A 20,074-nucleotide genomic window follows, 5' to 3' on the forward strand; every position below is an offset into this window, starting at 1 on the left:
ATTTCTTCCGCAAAGTATGAAACCTTTCTTAGGACATTTAAATATATTTCTGCATTCTAATACCGGTATTTTTTTTATCTTCTCTCTTATTTTTTGCATCATTCTTAATTGTATTTCGTAGAAAGTAGAGTTTTGATTCAATCACTGATGTATTAATAAATGAAAAAAATTTCGATTAAGAAATATTTGGGACTTGTTTTTTCAAGGATGTGTTTATCGAGTAGACATCTAAATGATAAATTAACTTTATTCTGAATGTACTTTTAACTGTTTTTTTTTTTCTTCCNATAAGAAATTTTAAAAAGTAATAATAGTTTAAAATTCTTATAGAATTCATATCAGTATGTAAGAAAACAATCAATATTTAAATAATTTTATAAAATTTTTTTGAATTTTGTTTGTTCGAAACAATGAACATTGACTGTTGTTCCCTTCTCTGTCTTGAATAGATAGAGAAATAACATAGGGTTCTTTATCAGTTATCAGCTGTGTAACTACTAAGCTTTAAATTCAGTGTAGTTTTATGAATATAAAGGCAGTTATATCTGCAAATAGTTATCTCATTATCTGACCTTATTTTGTCCAAACCTACCTGACAGTCTGTTTCAGGATCAGCATACAGTCCAGGACCAAGTCGTGAGCTACAATCAAAGTTTGTCTGAGGTATTCTGACATTGACGGGATAATCTATACCTGGTATACCTTTCCTGGCGAAAGCTGTATATCTGCTAACAGGTTTTTTACGTCGACCTAAACCATATTTATCACCTTTATCATCGTCATCTTCGTAAAGAGACTGGCGACTTTTCTGCTAAAAGGAAGTAAATATAGAGATAAATAATAATCTAGGTTCTTAAAAAATATATTTCAAAATGACAATTGATACCTTCTTTTTTCGTTTCTCGTGTAGATTATTATTATTATTGTTGTTGTTGTTGTTGTGGTTGTTGTTGTTATTGTTGTTGTTGTTGTTAGTAAGAAGATATTGTCGGCGAATTTCTAGTGGTGCTTCAGTAGTGCTTATTCGTTGTATAGAAGGTTTCGGTACAAATCCATCCAAACTGTATATTGCTGGGCGAGTGGGTTTCGGTTGAAGCAACTTTGGTAATACCCTAGGTGCAGAAGTTGTGAATGAAGGAGTTCGGAATCTTCTAGATGCAGGTCTTCTTGGCACAGGCCATACAATAGCTGGACTGTTATCCGATGAAGAAATTTCAAATATATCAATTGGTCGAATATTTGAATCAGTTGGAATTGTTTCTGTTGTTGTCGTCGTTGTCGTTGTGCTGGTTGTCGACGATACCACTCGATTGATAGATTTTACTCTAAGACGAGGTGGAATAATGGGAAAATGTGCTCGTCTCCATGTAAAAGGAAATCTTCGAAAGTTGGTATTATTCCTTCCTGGATTAACCTCTTCTTTTACTAACACCTATAATATATCATGTGTTTTGCAGTTTTCAACTAGTAAATATCTCAAAATAAATAGTTGGACCGGTGTCTGCTTGGTCTTAATATAAATTTTGTAAAAAAAAATGAATAACTTCTTCGATACTTCTTAAATTTTTAATAACTTAAATTTTTATTATTATATTAAAATATTTAAAGAAATTTTGTATATAGTGTACAATACACTTTGTTCTGTTAAAATAATTTTACTTTACAAAAATAATATAACATAGGCTATCGAAAATAAATTTATAAAATACCATAAGAGGAAAAAATACTAACAATATTGTTGGATACCTTCGTACTGAGATAAAAAAAATTCCTTTAGTTTCGATATATTAGCAAGATGGATTAAATTAATAACTATAAACTCAGTAAATATCATAAATATTTTAAACGTACAGTACAGTTTACAAACAAAATTTGAAAATCTGTAAACTTTTATATAACAATCAAATTTTTATGAAACTTATTGCAGCAAACCCGTCAAAAGCATTTCCCGTCATTTTTTTCCCTTTAAACAAACTTATTTAATATTCATAAAGTTTGAAAGATATAAAGACCAGCAAAATAATTTTTCCTTTTTGATGTTATCATAAAGTTAGCTATATAATTTAATATTTTGAACAAGAAGTTGAATTTCAACTATGGAAGTTTTGTTAATTTTATATAAAGATCTGAATTAATTTTTATATGATTACTTATTTTAATAAAAAAAAAATCAAATAAAATTACTAAATTATAAATATCGATATAAGATTGCTTCATCGAAATTTAGCATCGAATATGAAAATAAAATTGATTGTATAATAGATTGTTATAAATTAAATTTGTGTTAACTTCTATAATGATCTTGTAAGATAATTTAACGATCACGATTATCGGTACATTTCTTATAAAATATAACCATAATAGTGATATTGTGAATAATCTTTCATCAGAACTTTGCCAATTTAATGAGGTAAAAAACATCAGTTTTATTTTATCGTTAAAGTGTTTTAATGCCTTTAACCATTTTTTTTCCTTTTTAAAATGGCTCCAGATTATTTAATGGCTTCATGATCTAATTTATTACAAATCTAAATAATTAAATTTTCTTTAGCACTGATAATTTAATAAGTATATAAACCTGTCCAAAACGGAACCTGCCAAATCGGAAAAAATATTCGGTACCGTAAGAGTCCGGTTTACACAGGTTTCACTGTATATATTTTAGAATTTATATTGCATTTCTCATAAAGTATTATTTAATAATTCATAAGAATAAAAATGTTTAAGTATCAATATTAATGTTTAGACACCGAAAAATTTGGATAAACATAACGAAATGTACTGCTTCGGTAAAAAATAACTATTCAAGATATAAAAATATAAAATAAATAATTATTCAATTAAACAAATCTGTATTGTGCTTCATGATTAATCTTTATTTAATTTAAATCTAGCTACATTATAACAAGCTTAGATTTTGTTACATAAACTGGCCAAATAAAAAATGATGAAGTTTTATAAAAGATTTGATCAACTTTCAAGAACGATATTTAAAAATTTCTTATGAAATTTAATTTAAACAGCAAAATTATTCTTAACGAAAATAGAGTTTACAGAACGAGATGAATATAATTTTTATCTCCTTTAAAATACAGATATACAACATGATTACATGAACTTATATTTATAAAATATATTTAATAAATAATTTTATAAGATCTGTAAATTTAATAAATAATCTAAGGATACTTTATATTCCAGGCTTTTAAGAAAATAGCTTATTACTATAAAATATCAAATTTAATATAAATTTGTATGTATATAAATAATCTGCTATTTTTTTAAAAGATATATTTGCAGATATCTTTCATGAAACTTTTTTTCGCAATATTTATTATAAAAAATGAAAAATTATAAATTTTTGAGATTTTTTTATGTTATAATGAAAAATATAAAAAATTAATCCTATAATTATTATTCTATAGGTTATACTTATATATTTTTTATTTTATTTTTTATTAATAAAACTTCACTTTAAAAAATGATTTAATAAACGTAATAATTTTAAATTTTAAAATGAGATAAATGAGTTTTTCTGATAGTCCAAATTTAGTTATTGATTAGAAATTTGGATTGTGAATTTTATTATTTTCTGAAAAATTAATAAAATAGATGTCGATAGAAGAATATTGAAAACCGTTAACTCAAACGTTCAAAGATTAAAAATAATAACTTTACTTTAAAACAATTATAAAAATACTTGTGCAAATTATGCAATTATAAAAGTATTTTCTTAACAATTCCCTTTCTTGAATTATTCCATGACTTAAAATTTTGATTTTAGTCAGTTTTTATATTTATATGAAAAATATACATCTTAAATTTACATGCCGTATATCTTTCAGTTGTATCTTCTATTGAAGCGCATATTTTAGTTACAGTTTTTTTGAAAATTTACAGAATGCAATTTTATTAAATGAATGTAATGTTGTTATATCTAACATACATTTCGTTTACAAAGGATAGACTATATACAAAATGGAAAATTTCATAAGAATAAGTCGTATTCTTAATGAAATATTTTTGTTTGTTTTTAAATATCAGTCATCTCGAACTGAATCTTAATCAAAATCCCATAAATAATGATTGCTGAAGGAATAAGAAGTTTAGTTAGTTGAGCCTTTACACTGTTCTCCAGATGAATACATATTTACATAGATGATAATGTTTATAAACGGTGGATCAATATTTAAAGTTGGAAGACGGGAGCCAATTCGTCTACAGACCTTCGTTTCCTCGTGTCGTCCTTTTCGCAGCGCACATTGTACCACCAATCGCAAATTCTTCTAAATTCGTTGAAAATTGTTCCGTTTGGACAGAGAAAACTGTGACGCGGTACGAGGCTACCACCGGGACACATGTGCCATACCTGAAAAAGAATAATTTATAAAATTTTGAGTTGAATATAAACTGTTGTACTTTATAACTTGACTTGATATATTTCGAAAAATGATACGAATACATAAAAGTTGTTCTAGATTATAGTTGTATAATGCCCTAATTTTGAGAATTTAGGTTTCTTCATATAAATTGAACAATAAATCTTTCGATTCCTTGTTCATAAATTAATCTGACAAGAGCATACTAATAATCTCCTAAATAAAGCTTAATTTATAATAATCCGTATCAAGTAACTTTAAAGTGTTTGAGTTTGTTTAAAATAATATGAATTATTCTAACTAGAAAGATTTATTTAATTTGGAATTTTCGTGTTGCTGTTGAACTATTTTTATTGTACAACTCTTCTAACTTTTTATATAATATATTAAATATAATTATAATAAAAATTTAATATAAAATCAACACTCAACATCAATAATAATTTTATCATCATCATCAATATGATGATAAAATTATTATTGATGTTAATGGTGAGCGTTAAAGTGACCTGTCAAGATATTAAGATCAAATTTGGCCCGCAGAAAATTTAACTAATATATATTTAATACATACTCTATATTTTAAGTATACTTTATAAGCAAACATACCTTGCAGACATAAGAATATGTCTTCAAGGTATGTTTTCTTTGAGTGTATATTCTGACATCGTATGCTGGATCTTTGAAGACATTTAGACAATAACAATAAGAAATTTTAAAAAGTAATAATAGTTTAAAATTCTTATAGAATTCATATCAGTATGTAAGAAAACAATCAATATTTAAATAATTTTATAAAATTTTTTTGAATTTTGTTTGTTCGAAACAATGAACATTGACTGTTGTTCCCTTCTCTGTCTTGAATAGATAGAGAAATAACATAGGGTTCTTTATCAGTTATCAGCTGTGTAACTACTAAGCTTTAAATTCAGTGTAGTTTTATGAATATAAAGGCAGTTATNAAAATTTCACTTTAAAAAATGATTTAATAAACGTAATAATTTTAAATTTTAAAATGAGATAAATGAGTTTTTCTGATAGTCCAAATTTAGTTATTGATTAGAAATTTGGATTGTGAATTTTATTATTTTCTGAAAAATTAATAAAATAGATGTCGATAGAAGAATATTGAAAACCGTTAACTCAAACGTTCAAAGATTAAAAATAATAACTTTACTTTAAAACAATTATAAAAATACTTATGCAAATTATGCAATTATAAAAGTATTTTCCGATAGAAGAATATTGAAAACCGTTAACTCAAACGTTCAAAGATTAAAAATAATAACTTTACTTTAAAACAATTATAAAAATACTTGTGCAAATTATGCAATTATAAAAGTCTTTTCTTAACAATTCCCTTTCTTGAATTATTCCATGACTTAAAATTTTGATTTTAGTCAGTTTTTATATTTATATGAAAAATATACATCTTAAATTTACATGCCGTATATCTTTCAGTTGTATCTTCTATTGAAGCGCATATTTTAGTTACAGTTTTTTTGAAAATTTACAGAATGCAATTTTATTAAATGAATGTAATGTTGTTATATCTAACATACATTTCGTTTACAAAGGATAGACTATATACAAAATGGAAAATTTCATAAGAATAAGTCGTATTCTTAATGAAATATTTTTGTTTGTTTTTAAATATCAGTCATCTCGAACTGAATCTTAATCAAAATCCCATAAATAATGATTGCTGAAGGAATAAGAAGTTTAGTTAGTTGAGCCTTTACACTGTTCTCCAGATGAATACATATTTACATAGATGATAATGTTTATAAACGGTGGATCAATATTTAAAGTTGGAAGACGGGAGCCAATTCGTCTACAGACCTTCGTTTCCTCGTGTCGTCCTTTTCGCAGCGCACATTGTACCACCAATCGCAAATTCTTCTAAATTCGTTGAAAATTGTTCCGTTTGGACAGAGAAAACTGTGACGCGGTACGAGGCTACCACCGGGACACATGTGCCATACCTGAAAAAGAATAATTTATAAAATTTTGAGTTGAATATAAACTGTTGTACTTTATAACTTGACTTGATATATTTCGAAAAATGATACGAATACATAAAAGTTGTTCTAGATTATAGTTGTATAATGCCCTAATTTTGAGAATTTAGGTTTCTTCATATAAATTGAACAATAAATCTTTCGATTCCTTGTTCATAAATTAATCTGACAAGAGCATACTAATAATCTCCTAAATAAAGCTTAATTTATAATAATCCGTATCAAGTAACTTTAAAGTGTTTGAGTTTGTTTAAAATAATATGAATTATTCTAACTAGAAAGATTTATTTAATTTGGAATTTTCGTGTTGCTGTTGAACTATTTTTATTGTACAACTCTTCTAACTTTTTATATAATATATTAAATATAATTATAATAAAAATTTAATATAAAATCAACACTCAACATCAATAATAATTTTATCATCATCATCAATATGATGATAAAATTATTATTGATGTTAATGGTGAGCGTTAAAGTGACCTATTAAGATCAAATTTGGTCCGCAGAAAATTTAACTAATATATATTTAATACATACTCTATATTTTAAGTATACTTTATAAGCAAACATACCTTGCAGACATAAGAATATGTCTTCAAGGTATGTTTTCTTTGAGTGTATATTCTGACATCGTATGCTGGATCTTTGAAGACATTTAGACAATAACAATAAGAAATTTTAAAAAGTAATAATAGTTTAAAATTCTTATAGAATTCATATCAGTATGTAAGAAAACAATCAATATGTAATTTAAATATTTCTCTTAATATTGTGGTGGACGAATGAGAATTCGTCCACCACAACGTTAAGAGAAATATTTAAATAATTTTATAAAATTTTTTTGAATTCTGTTTGTTCGAAACAATGAACATTGACTGTTGTTCCCTTCTCTGTCTTGAATAGATAGAGAAATAACATAGGGTTCTTTATCAGTTATCAGCTGTGTAACTACTAAGCTTTAAATTCAGTGTAGTTTTATGAATATAAAGGCAGTTATATCTGCAAATAGTTATCTCATTATCTGACCTTATTTTGTCCAAACCTACCTGACAGTCTGTTTCAGGATCAGCATACAGTCCAGGACCAAGTCGTGAGCTACAATCAAAGTTTGTCTGAGGTATTCTGACATTGACGGGATAATCTATACCTGGTATACCTTTCCTGGCGAAAGCTGTATATCTGCTAACAGGTTTTTTACGTCGACCTAAACCATATTTATCACCTTTATCATCGTCATCTTCGTAAAGAGACTGGCGACTTTTCTGCTAAAAGGAAGTAAATATAGAGATAAATAATAATCTAGGTTCTTAAAAAATATATTTCAAAATGACAATTGATACCTTCTTTTTTCGTTTCTCGTGTAGATTATTATTATTATTGTTGTTGTTGTTGTTGTGGTTGTTGTTGTTATTGTTGTTGTTGTTGTTAGTAAGAAGATATTGTCGGCGAATTTCTAGTGGTGCTTCAGTAGTGCTTATTCGTTGTATAGAAGGTTTCGGTACAAATCCATCCAAACTGTATATTGCTGGGCGAGTGGGTTTCGGTTGAAGCAACTTTGGTAATACCCTAGGTGCAGAAGTTGTGAATGAAGGAGTTCGGAATCTTCTAGATGCAGGTCTTCTTGGCACAGGCCATACAATAGCTGGACTGTTATCCGATGAAGAAATTTCAAATATATCAATTGGTCGAATATTTGAATCAGTTGGAATTGTTTCTGTTGTTGTCGTCGTTGTCGTTGTGCTGGTTGTCGACGATACCACTCGATTGATAGATTTTACTCTAAGACGAGGTGGAATAATGGGAAAATGTGCTCGTCTCCATGTAAAAGGAAATCTTCGAAAGTTGGTATTATTCCTTCCTGGATTAACCTCTTCTTTTACTAACACCTATAATATATCATGTGTTTTGCAGTTTTCAACTAGTAAATATCTCAAAATAAATAGTTGGACCGGTGTCTGCTTGGTCTTAATATAAATTTTGTAAAAAAAAATGAATAACTTCTTCGATACTTCTTAAATTTTTAATAACTTAAATTTTTATTATTATATTAAAATATTTAAAGAAATTTTGTATATAGTGTACAATACACTTTGTTCTGTTAAAATAATTTTACTTTACAAAAATAATATAACATAGGCTATCGAAAATAAATTTATAAAATACCATAAGAGGAAAAAATACTAACAATATTGTTGGATACCTTCGTACTGAGATAAAAAAAATTCCTTTAGTTTCGATATATTAGCAAGATGGATTAAATTAATAACTATAAACTCAGTAAATATCATAAATATTTTAAACGTACAGTACAGTTTACAAACAAAATTTGAAAATCTGTGAACTTTTATATAACAATCAAATTTTTATGAAACTTATTGCAGCAAACCCGTCAAAAGCATTTCCCGTCATTTTTTTCCCTTTAAACAAACTTATTTAATATTCATAAAGTTTGAAAGATATAAAGACCAGCAAAATAATTTTTCCTTTTTGATGTTATCATAAAGTTAGCTATATAATTTAATATTTTGAACAAGAAGTTGAATTTCAACTATGGAAGTTTTGTTAATTTTATATAAAGATCTGAATTAATTTTTATATGATTACTTATTTTAATAAAAAAAAAATCAAATAAAATTACTAAATTATAAATATCGATATAAGATTGCTTCATCGAAATTTAGCATCGAATATGAAAATAAAATTGATTGTATAATAGATTGTTATAAATTAAATTTGTGTTAACTTCTATAATGATCTTGTAAGATAATTTAACGATCACGATTATCGGTACATTTCTTATAAAATATAACCATAATAGTGATATTGTGAATAATCTTTCATCAGAACTTTGCCAATTTAATGAGGTAAAAAACATCAGTTTTATTTTATCGTTAAAGTGTTTTAATGCCTTTAACCATTTTTTTTCCTTTTTAAAATGGCTCCAGATTATTTAATGGCTTCATGATCTAATTTATTACAAATCTAAATAATTAAATTTTCTTTAGCACTGATAATTTAATAAGTATATAAAACTGATTTTATTTATCTCTGTTTAAGTCCTTATTAAATTAATAATAAAATGAATAATAAGATTTTTAAAATTTAATAACTTCTATTTAATTTAAATGTATATCAGGATGAAAATTTATCTCGATTTTTTATACTGTACAGTCCTATTTAGAATGTGAAAAATAAAACACCGCAGGATAGAACTTAAACTTTTTTCTTAGATAAAAAAATAAACCCTACAGCAATGCCTTATAAATTCATAAACAATAAACATTGAGGAAGTGTCGAAAAAATAAAGAATCGAGTTTAGCCTATAGCTTTAAATATTTAAAAAAAAAAACGAATGCAGTCGTCAAACTACAGGAGCATCTTGGCAATATGGCTATGAATATTAATGAATAAGTATTGACAATGTCTTCACGATATCTAATTTTAACTACCATAAAAATTTAAATACCTTTGATACTTTTAACCTGAATTAACTTACGAATCATTCGCAGGTTTTTTCGTTTATATAGATTATCGCAAAAATATTCAAAAATATTTAATTTAATTGTATGTTTTATATCACTTCCTGCTTAATTAAATCAATTAAACAGGAACTAATAGATTGATAAATAATTAGTTTAATTTTAAAATGTCATTAGAACGATTAAAAACTTCTTTGAACGTGTAAATTTTATAATTTTGTTAAGCCACTAACAAACAGAATTAACTTATACGGAAAAAAATGTTATATGTTTCCTTCTCAATTTATTTCTAAAAGATATTTAAGAGTTACAGATTTTTTCTTATCTCATGGTTACTAAATTAGCCACACGCTTGTTCTCCTTTCTGCATGATGTAGTCTGTCGTCTGATCTCCAGGCAATACTAGCATGCTATCTACAGAGATTTAGCAAAACTTCCTTCTCTAGAGAATGAATGAAACTTCTCAATGCAAGGTGTGGCATTTCTTATCTTGAGTGACTGGGTTATTGGGAGCATGTTCTATAATGCATGCAAATGGTATCTGCTTCGTCCGCATATAAATATCATCTTTATTTTTTTAAAGTTTAGTTAAAATGAATTCTCTTTTTAATCATTATATATTAAATTTACAGTCATAAATTTAATACAGTATAATATTTAAATTAAGTGTCTTACTCTTATTATTAGTAATAAAAAATTCAATAATTAAAAACAATACAGTGTTACTTTAATTTATTTGCAATTTTTGTTTAAAATTAAAAATAATAGATCGCTTAATATAAACATTTTGGTTTAACATTTCTAAATAATTTTAAATTTCGTTTAAAAATGTAATTAATTTTTAATGCATTCTGATTACCATAACTTATTTTTTGTCCATTTTTCAAAATACGTACACAGTAGAAAATCAATAAACCTTATCTAATCAATATTTAATAAGAGATATCACTTAATAGCGTTTATTGAAAAAATAATAACCTATTTTCATAAAAACCCTGTCTTGAAATTAGTTCACATTAATCGCAGAACTACTCGTTTGCTCCCAAAATTACCATTTTGTAAACTTGGGATTTTTAGTATATGAATCTATAATTCAAAGTATTAACTTAAATAAAGTTATGTTTAGACCAGTATAAAACTACATTCACAACATATATTTATTACTTAAAAATTCAAAGTCAAATGTGACATTTGCTTAACTTTAGCTCTGTTATTTTAGAATTATAAGGCCTAATAAATGTAATATAGGCCAAATCTATTTTGTGTCATTTTGAAATAAATATTATTTTCAAAATAGTTATTACAAAACTAATGAATTTAAGAAATTAAAATATATAGATTTTAATTGGGTATTAATTGCTTTGACGATAATATATTTGTACTTGCAAACAGAGTTTAAACGTAGATTAATAATTAAAATAGTTAAGAATAATCCGAATCAGACCCAGTATATGAATTATATATACAAAAGATCTCTTTTATTCTATTAAATAACTAGTAAACCTATTATACATTATTCCTGAAATTTATTACATAAACAGGAATATCTGCACTACTACCATTATTTGCATCCATTTTTCAAAATTATGTTCTTGTAGACAGAATCAGGTTTGGCTTCAGGCATAAAATGAATTTCTAGATATTTACAGGAAGATTTTTTTTCTTTTAATTCTGTGAATAACTCTATGTAATGTATATTTATAAAGATAAAATAGATTTTTATAATAGTATGAAATGTTAACTTTAGGAAGTTTGTATTGTGTAAAGAACTGTAGGAAATATTGAATAATTTTTCATTTTTTTTTAAATATTTTTTTTCCCTAAACAGCAACAACACATGTACCTCGCACCTGCCAGCATCACGCCGAATGTTTTTATTACCTCAGGATATGTCTAGTTCCATTATCAGAATCCATGCTTTGTTTTAAAAGATGCTGTGTAATTTGAGAATTTGTATTGAATTTTCTTTGCGATTATTTCAGCATTCTACGTGATGGTAATTCGAGATTTTAGATATTCCTTGGTCTGTATTACTGAATTCGATTCTTGTATTTTTATACGGTTTTTTTGTATTTTTATTTAATTTGCATTATTTTATCATTAATAGGCTAATTTCGTAATCAATAAGCAATAAATTTCACATTTCATAATATGCTAATAAACTATGATAAAATGGTTTTTTACGTTGTAATGTAGCGATACTTTATATATCTTGTACTTTTTAAAGCTAAATATCATTTATAAATGTACTATTAAAGCATACGTAATACAATATTGCATATCTGATTGTGATCAATACTTCGTAATAAGTTTATTATAATTTAATAAATAAAATTAGGATAAAATAAATCGGTTTGTTAAATTTTAAAATAAATTTTAATAAAGCTTTACCATTTATTTCTTATTAATTTTGTTAATTTTATCACAAATATATTCAAAAATTAAATAATGATGTTTGATATACATATGTAAAATTCTCAAACTACAATGCGTGATTAATAAAACATAAAGGCTAACTTGAGAACTTATTAATTGTTATAATAAATAACACTGTTATTGATGAATATATAACTAACACACTATTAAAATATTTATCTCTTATCTAGTAAGTGTATTAAAATGTAAATTTATAATTCAGATCACAATCAAAATATGATTTTTAATAAATTTTTGTTGTTATTTTTTCTAAATATATATTTTTGCAATGTTTAGTATACAAGCCTATAACATCTTTAGCAAAATTAAAATAAGGAAATTAATTTAAATACGTGATCTTTTTGCTCGACTATTAGCCACAGGCGTTAACCTGAATTTATTATAAATTACTTCATAAACAATGTTAGCATTCAATCATGGTTTATATTTAGTTCAATGTTTTAATAATACTAATCAATAATTTTTATTGTAAGTTTTCGATAAAGTTGTTTACAAATAGTAATGCCCATATTACTTAGTTATTAATTTTAAACTCGTTTTACGGAGGCATTATAGTTGATGTTAATGGATATACGGAATACGTTAATTATAATTAAAATACTATATTAAAATAATAAAAATATAGTCTAATATAAATTTAAGATAATTAACAAAGAAAAGATTTTGAAATAGGAAAAAAAATGAACTAAATTTATTAAAATTGTCACGTTTATTAAAAACTGAAAACTGCAAAAAGTATCCTTACGCTTGCATGCCTATAAGCAAATTAATCCTGAACTCAAGGTAAAAGGGTGGGTAAAAGTTATAAGTGACCACCTGGCGACCTTGTTTCTGACAAACTGAAATTAGACTATTTTTTTCTTGATGAGCATTTATAAACAGTTTAATAAAACGTGATTAAAGGACCATATTGTTCATTTATGGATTAAATTTTTTATTTAATTCATAAATCATATTTAGATGTAAACTTAGAGTAAGCTTGTTTTTTAGATAGCATATAAATTTATTTATCAAAATAATTAAATATTAAATAAATTCAACTTATAAAGGCAAACCTCTTCCTTTAAAGTAGGCTTTTTAAGTCATCTGATGTGTTTATTTAATGAATAAGATTACGAAGAAATAAAATAGATCGCTAACACAGATAATTGGGATGAAGCAATTAAATTTAGGAAAATAGTTAATTTTTTTTTAAAGATCAGGAAGTAACTTCAGCAAGTTGTCGAAACGAATATAAAAGAAATTCATATACTATAAATTTATTTAAATATATAACAGCTATATTAAGAATTTAATATGTGATTACTAACACAATTTTAACTGAATGAGAAATAAAAATATAAAGTAAGTATTTATATTGAATCATAAAATAATATCCTTGAGCATTAGTTAGAACGGTATTTATCCGGATATGTGTTTAAATTAATTCAAACTATAAAACTAACAATAATTATAGTGTTATATTTCCATGAAAAAGATTAGAATAAAAAACACGACAGACAACATTACCAAATGTGCTATTATTCTGTTATTAAGATCTATACATATCTTCAGTACCTTACTATTTTTTCAGACATAAAGAATTAAGTAAGGTTAACAAGTCACCTCCACTTACAAGATAAAAAAAAACTTATGGGTAACGCTACAATATGCTTGTTATCAGATTAAATTTTTAAAAAATAAAAATAACTAATTACATTCGACACATATTACTAAAATAGCATCATCTTTAACAAGATATAAACTTAAGTTTTGAATATCATTATTTATGTTAGGAAGCAGCTTAAATATTTTCATAAATATATTAACCTAATTATTTGTAGAACATGAGAGGTTATTCAAAAAACACTGTTTTTGTTCGTGATTCACTTTCAATGGATCTAAATATTAGATCATTTAGTTATAACTCTTCCCGAATCTTAAAAAAAGTTATATTAATGTATCCGTTCTACCTGTATCTAGGTGTCGAAAACAATAACCTCATAACCGGTGTATAGAATTAAGCGTGCTGAAGAAGAAAGAGTACATCCATGTCCTTCAGGGTATCCAATTATAAAGCATACTTATAAAAAGTCTATTGTGATGACAAATGATAAACACTCGACTATGAAACTTTAGATTCCTTTTTTAAGTTGTTGTTTCTTATTAATAGTGAATAATGACTTTTTCAATAAAAATGATAGGAACTTAGATTCTAATCAATTATTTAACAATAGAAACTGCAACGTTAAGTTGGCTTCAACTTTTAATGATCAGATTTTAAGTTATTTAATCAAATGTTGAAAATTCTTAAAGGAATAAAAAAAAACGCCAATTAAATTGTATTTTTCATCTGAAATGAATTTTTGGCAATTTAAATAACACCGAGGAATTAATATCGAAATAATAAGGCCCATACTTAAAATTTAAGGTATTCTATTACAATTAGGCTTTTGAATTATATAACTAATTAAGTAAATTTCACCTGCAGACATTTTTGAAAATTAGTGAAATTGCCACATCAATAAAAATTTTTATAATAAATATAATCAATCAATCATTAAAATTTTGATTGTAGGTAGCGTCCGACCTATTTAATACTAGTTCATGACTTTCGATAACGATAAATACTTTACTATCCTCTTAGACTTTGGGGTTAACTCCAGAGCATATCAATGGAAAACTCGCTTTCTTTGACATACAAAAATATGAATGAAACATTTAGATATTAAGGAATAGAATTAAAGACCTTTTAGATTTCATTGAACGGCATCCTACTTAACATTTTATTATTTAAAATTAATTCGACTTGTAAATATCAAGTGCCTTAAAACGACCAAGAAAAGGAAAAATATTCGAAGGTTATATGCTTTATCAAAATTAGGTTATGGTTTTTGAATAATGAGTACCATACCAGTTTCTTATGATAATTATAGCCTTCAAATGTCGTTCAAGATAAGGTTCTTGATACTAAATTAATAGTGAATTTTGGCACCCAAAGATATTTTAAAGGGAACTTTATACTGTACCTTCCAGTCACGAAAGTAATTTGGAAATCAGCCGACAGTTATCTTGTCAGGTATTTTGATTTCTGCATTCCTGACTTAAGTATATCGCGATATTTTTGCTATTTACTAGGAAGGATATTTACTGTTTATGATCCTACACTTATAATTAAAACTTTTGCACATAACTTTTCAAGGATTTTTTACTTTTAAATTAATATTTAATTGATATAGAATTTATAACTTGCCAAAAGGAATTATGTTATGTCTGCTAAAAGCAATAAAGTTACAATTATATTTTGAATTTTAAGTCTGTTTACGAAGAATAAAGGAATTATCGTTAAATAAGGAATTGTTGAATGACAATACTTGATTTACATGTAGACCTCCACATTTTTAATTTGATTGATTAATGTTTCCATACGTGTTCATATTAAGATATACATAAAACCTTATTGTAAATTTTAATATCATGTGCTGTACTTCGTATACTTAATTTTATGTATTAATTAAATGAATTTGTATATTAAAATACGTCATTCATCATGAATCTGTATTAAGTACAAGTGAAGATAGGTTCATCACAGCGCGATAAGAGCATATTAAAGAACGATTTATACTAATTAAATCGTTCTTTATTTTTAAGTTATTAAAGAAATAATTACTTTATAATATTATTAAATAATGTATTATAATATTTAATAATATTATAATACATTATTTAATAATATTATAAAGTAATTAAGTATATAGGATGCATATAGTATATAGTACAGTACTGTACATATTAAGTATATAGAATGCATCACGTATATAGGATATATACATATAAATAGTATATGTATATATCCTATATACATGTACTATTTATATGTATATCCTATTTATATTTATTATATATATGTATATATTATATACGTGATGCATTCTTCATATTGTATGGTAATGATTATGCATATTCTAAGATTATTTATTTTTGCCAAATGACATTCGTATTCTGTTCAAAAAATTTTTATTAATTCGTAAAGATCTGTATAGTGTACAGTTGTAGTTTAATAATGAGATAAAATATGCTGCTGCAAACAGGAAAGTTAGAAGTAAAGAATGAAAATGTAAAACATAGAAATAAAGAATGAAAGAAAAAGGAAAGAAAATAATTAATCCAGAATTATGGATTAATTATTTTATTATATATACAAATTCGTATTTTATATTGAAAAATTTTAATTTTTGTTATATAGTTTTTAAATTAATTTTATATTTTTTAAAATAATTAAAATATAAGAAACATAGTCCAGTTTAAAATATAAAAATTGAAGTTAAACTTAACATATTTTAGTTCAACTTATGTCTATTATTCGGTTCGTGGATACTGATTTTTCTACATGGCTATCGTATCTTATAGTCATACTGAACAATCTCATCGATCTTATTTTACGCTCATATTTCCTTCCGAATAGTGAAAAGTTTCCTCCTCGAATTATAACTTTCATTTCTTTAATACCTGAACTTGATCTCATTTGCATTGTTTTGTTTCGTTTACCTATAGGTCTAGTCACGTTTCCTTTTTATTTTTAATCGTAGTCTAATGTTCCTTAACCTTAAGCATTTAGCCTGTTACCCATATCACCCGTATGCATTCATTATGTTCAATTGAAAATTCCCATAGGCTATAGGCCTTTGCAGTTTAAGACCCTTAAGCGTGACTGACTGGATAATGTAAATGACAATTATTTTGATGTCTTCCGGGGAATTTATTATTTATATTTTTATGGTTTAAATTCTTTTAAGAATGGCCGAGAGGTTACATAATTTTCAAAAGTTCTAAATAAATAGGGTAAGGCAAGAAATTTTTATTTGTATGAGCTACTCGAAGTATTTTTCGTTGGGTTAAAATTTTATACGATTGAGGATAAATGTTATAAATCGACGAACGACCGCAATAAGAGTAATTTTCTAGTCTTAACAAAAAGTAGACAACAGATTTCTTAACGCTCTAACGAATGCAAACTTCAATATAACGCTTCAGTTGAAAGAAGGTCGATCTTCATAAGGTTACGTTCTAGTCAAAACAATTGTAACCACTTATTCAATCAAGCAAAAATCATTATTTTAATGTTAATGCAATTTTTATTTTATAAAATAAACAATCAAATTGTCTCTGGTAAATTAATCTTATTAAGAATAATTATAATTTCTTTTGTGATGTTATAAAATATCACTTCACTAAACATGATAAAGCTTTATTTGCCATTTATAACTCATTAACTCCGCTAAATATGATGTTATTATCAGTAATATAGTTAAATCTTTCTATCGAAAAATGTTTATTTTATCATGATAATGTAATAGTTTCAATTAGATTTGCATAAAACAGACAAATACTCACTGTTCCGTTTGACGATATTATTGATAATGAGGTACCTGTACCTGCAAAAAAGGCATTATATAATTGATTTTAAATATTATTTCATAAAAGAAAATCAGTCAAAATTATTGTAGCTTACTATTCGTCCATTTTCTAAAGATAAATGTAAAAATTAATAATAATAATAATTTTATGTCATTCGAAAATTATTAATTTTTTGCCATCACGTGACTAAAACACGCTAAAAACCATTATATGACTATTCAAAAAAGAGTGTAATTTATAATTATGGTTTGAAACTTTTTTCACCCTTAGAACTAATTATAATTTCGATGTAGCACAGGAATTTTCCGCATATAGATTACAGAAAGCTTCATGCATTTGTTTTAATGTCTCATGTATTGTTAACAATACGATACTTGCTTCATAGAGGCCTCATTAGTCTCGAAATATTTCTAAATATCAGTTTGAAGTCTGTAATTCTCTTGTCTTAAGCTCGAAAAGAAGTAACCTGGATTTTGATAGTACCACACCCTTTAACAATAATAGTTTTAGCCTACGCTCTTCTTCTAGCTTGATTGCATCGAACATCTACTAAATACATTAATTTCTTTTTAGCAATAGAATGGATTTAATTGTATATTTGATAGTAAGAGTAGGCATTACATTAGTGGGTAGAACAAAAGGAATTATTTGAATACTATTTGCTAAGTACTGATGAGGATTTGATCCGTGTTCAGTACAGCAGAAAAGAAAGAAAGAAAAAAAATTTTATGGTTGTTAAGATTTTAATTCTTTTTCTTACACTAAGCCGAAATTCTTTTTTTCCATTAGAAAACTAGATTAGCGATTTTAACCTTTTACATAAAATATTTTTTGCAAATATTACGATTATAATTTTGTAACAATAAAGATATTTCAAACTTATAAAAACAAGATTTTTTTTCTATTAATTTTGTAAATTTTGAAATCAAATCTCTTGATAAACTATTTAATAATTTTGCAATTACTAAATGCAATTACAAAAGATTTCGTATAAAGTTTCGATAAATTTGTATAATTTTTTATATTAAAATTAAGAATTTGTAAAAGCTTTAAAAAATTCGCAATGAATTCTAATTTTCATAATTTTTCAAATAATGAAATAATAAAGAATTAATTTAATAAAATAAAACTAAAGTAAGTTGCTTATTTCTGATAAGTTTAATTAATATAAAAGAGAGCTTGAAGTTAAAAAAAATAAAAAATTATATTTTTTATTATTATTTTACCTTTAAAAGAATTATTATTATTTTCCTCTAAATGAGTATTAAATACATTATAAGCATGTGAACTGTTTTAATTTTCAAATTAGTGCATATTTAAAGAGGAAATATAATATATATTAAGTTTAATATTTAAAAAAATTATATATATTAGTTTGTTCTAAAAACGTTAACTTCATAAATGCACTAATATTAAAATGTGATCTTAATATACGCGTCCTTTTATTAGAAAATGGGTTAAATTTATTAAATTACAAAAGTTGGTAAAATGACTTCAGGCAATGTTTTTATATATAGGCCCTATATTTCTTAAATATCCACATGTGGTGTGGAAATATATTATTTGCAAAGACAGTTAATAGTAGATATAAAACTATCACGTAAAAATTATACTTTTATATTAGCTAATCTACTTGTTGCATTCGATATACAGATTAAAGCGCTCTAGTTCTTCAGTAGAAACGAGATTGACATATGAAAATTAAATTATAATATATATCAATAACTTTATTTTAAAAAAATTACGCTCTTGATAATGATAACTTAATGTAAAATAATAAATAAACATTTTTAAAAGAATGTAAATACTTACTTAATAAAGTAACAAGGATGAGTAAGGAGAAAGGTATCATCATTCCGTTTTTTTCCCCAGCTATTCAAAGAGCTTGCATTGATATCTGAAAAAGTGAATGGATAAAAGAAGTTTATAAACTTCTCCCAGTGAGATACGGACGAGTAATCAGCACCTGACACCGCTTTAACTCGAACTAACAAAACATCAAACTTAACCGCGTTCTAATATGTGTCAATTCAATGAATAACGGGATACAAACGGCCGCGCCATCTGGTGGCATAATCGCGAAACCGATCACGTGTCAAAAAACTAGGCCCGTTTCCTGGCGGACAGCCGGTCGATCGCATGCCACATTCACTGTTATTAATGCTTTAGGGCATTAACTGCTGCTGCACTTTCTATTCACGTAATTTGGTCCCGTAAGAAGATACTCTTTTGCCCTACTTTTCGCTTCCGTAAGATTTTAATATTTAAAAATGGTTAACTGGTTAAACATAAACGTCATATTTATATACGTAATACATAATTGTTTCGTTAATTAACATATGTTTAAATAAGCTGTAGG

At 25.5% G+C, this 20,074-nt stretch overlaps 2 protein-coding genes across 3 annotated transcripts; both read right to left on the reverse strand.

Annotated features, from left to right (window-relative positions):
- Positions 1-213: 213 nt before the first annotated feature.
- Positions 214-4,986, reverse strand: LOC111635371 (serine/threonine-protein kinase pakE-like). Its single transcript, XM_023380319.1, has 5 exons — positions 4,954-4,986; positions 4,223-4,369; positions 887-1,432; positions 593-808; positions 214-228 (listed from the first exon to the last, which is right to left on the reverse strand). Exons 1-5 carry the CDS (start codon positions 4,984-4,986, stop codon positions 214-216), a joined length of 957 nt encoding a protein of 318 aa, XP_023236087.1.
- A 658-nt stretch (positions 4,987-5,644) lies between these two features.
- On the reverse strand, positions 5,645-19,754 carry LOC111635547 (serine/threonine-protein kinase pakE-like). Of its 2 annotated transcripts, none has more exons than XM_023380543.1 (5): positions 19,528-19,754; positions 17,692-17,732; positions 7,744-8,289; positions 7,450-7,665; positions 5,645-6,364 (listed from the first exon to the last, which is right to left on the reverse strand). In XM_023380543.1, exons 1-5 carry the CDS (start codon positions 19,568-19,570, stop codon positions 6,185-6,187), a joined length of 1,026 nt encoding a protein of 341 aa, XP_023236311.1. In that variant the 5' UTR covers positions 19,571-19,754; the 3' UTR covers positions 5,645-6,184. The 2 variants fall into 2 exon arrangements, with proteins under 2 accessions (XP_023236311.1, XP_023236307.1); XM_023380539.1 differs by having other exon boundaries at positions 7,450-7,668; positions 19,528-19,753.
- Positions 19,755-20,074: the final 320 nt, after the last annotated feature.

The sequence above is a fragment of the Centruroides sculpturatus genome, unplaced genomic scaffold (assembly GCF_000671375.1).
Source record: "Centruroides sculpturatus isolate CEXI.00-Female unplaced genomic scaffold, Cexi_2.0 scaffold122, whole genome shotgun sequence".
Lineage (NCBI taxonomy): Eukaryota > Metazoa > Arthropoda > Arachnida > Scorpiones > Buthidae > Centruroides > Centruroides sculpturatus.

Excerpts from the sequence above, each read along its gene's own strand:
- LOC111635547 (XM_023380539.1), bottom strand. The coding sequence starts at position 19,570 with ATGATGATACCTTTCTCCTTACTCATCCTTGTTACTTTATTAA. Across the intron at positions 17,733-19,527 it reads CATCCTTGTTACTTTATTAA|GTACAGGTACCTCATTATCA; the intron begins GTAAGTATTTAC and ends CCTTTTTTGCAG. Across the intron at positions 7,669-7,743 it reads ACGAGAAACGAAAAAAGAAG|CAGAAAAGTCGCCAGTCTCT; the intron begins GTATCAATTGTC and ends ACTTCCTTTTAG.
- LOC111635371 (XM_023380319.1), bottom strand. The coding sequence starts at position 4,986 with ATGTTTGCTTATAAAGTATACTTAAAATATAGA. Across the intron at positions 4,370-4,953 it reads AAGTATACTTAAAATATAGA|GTATGGCACATGTGTCCCGG; the intron begins GTATGTATTAAA and ends ATTCTTTTTCAG. Across the intron at positions 809-886 it reads ACGAGAAACGAAAAAAGAAG|AAAAGTCGCCAGTCTCTTTA; the intron begins GTATCAATTGTC and ends TCCTTTTAGCAG.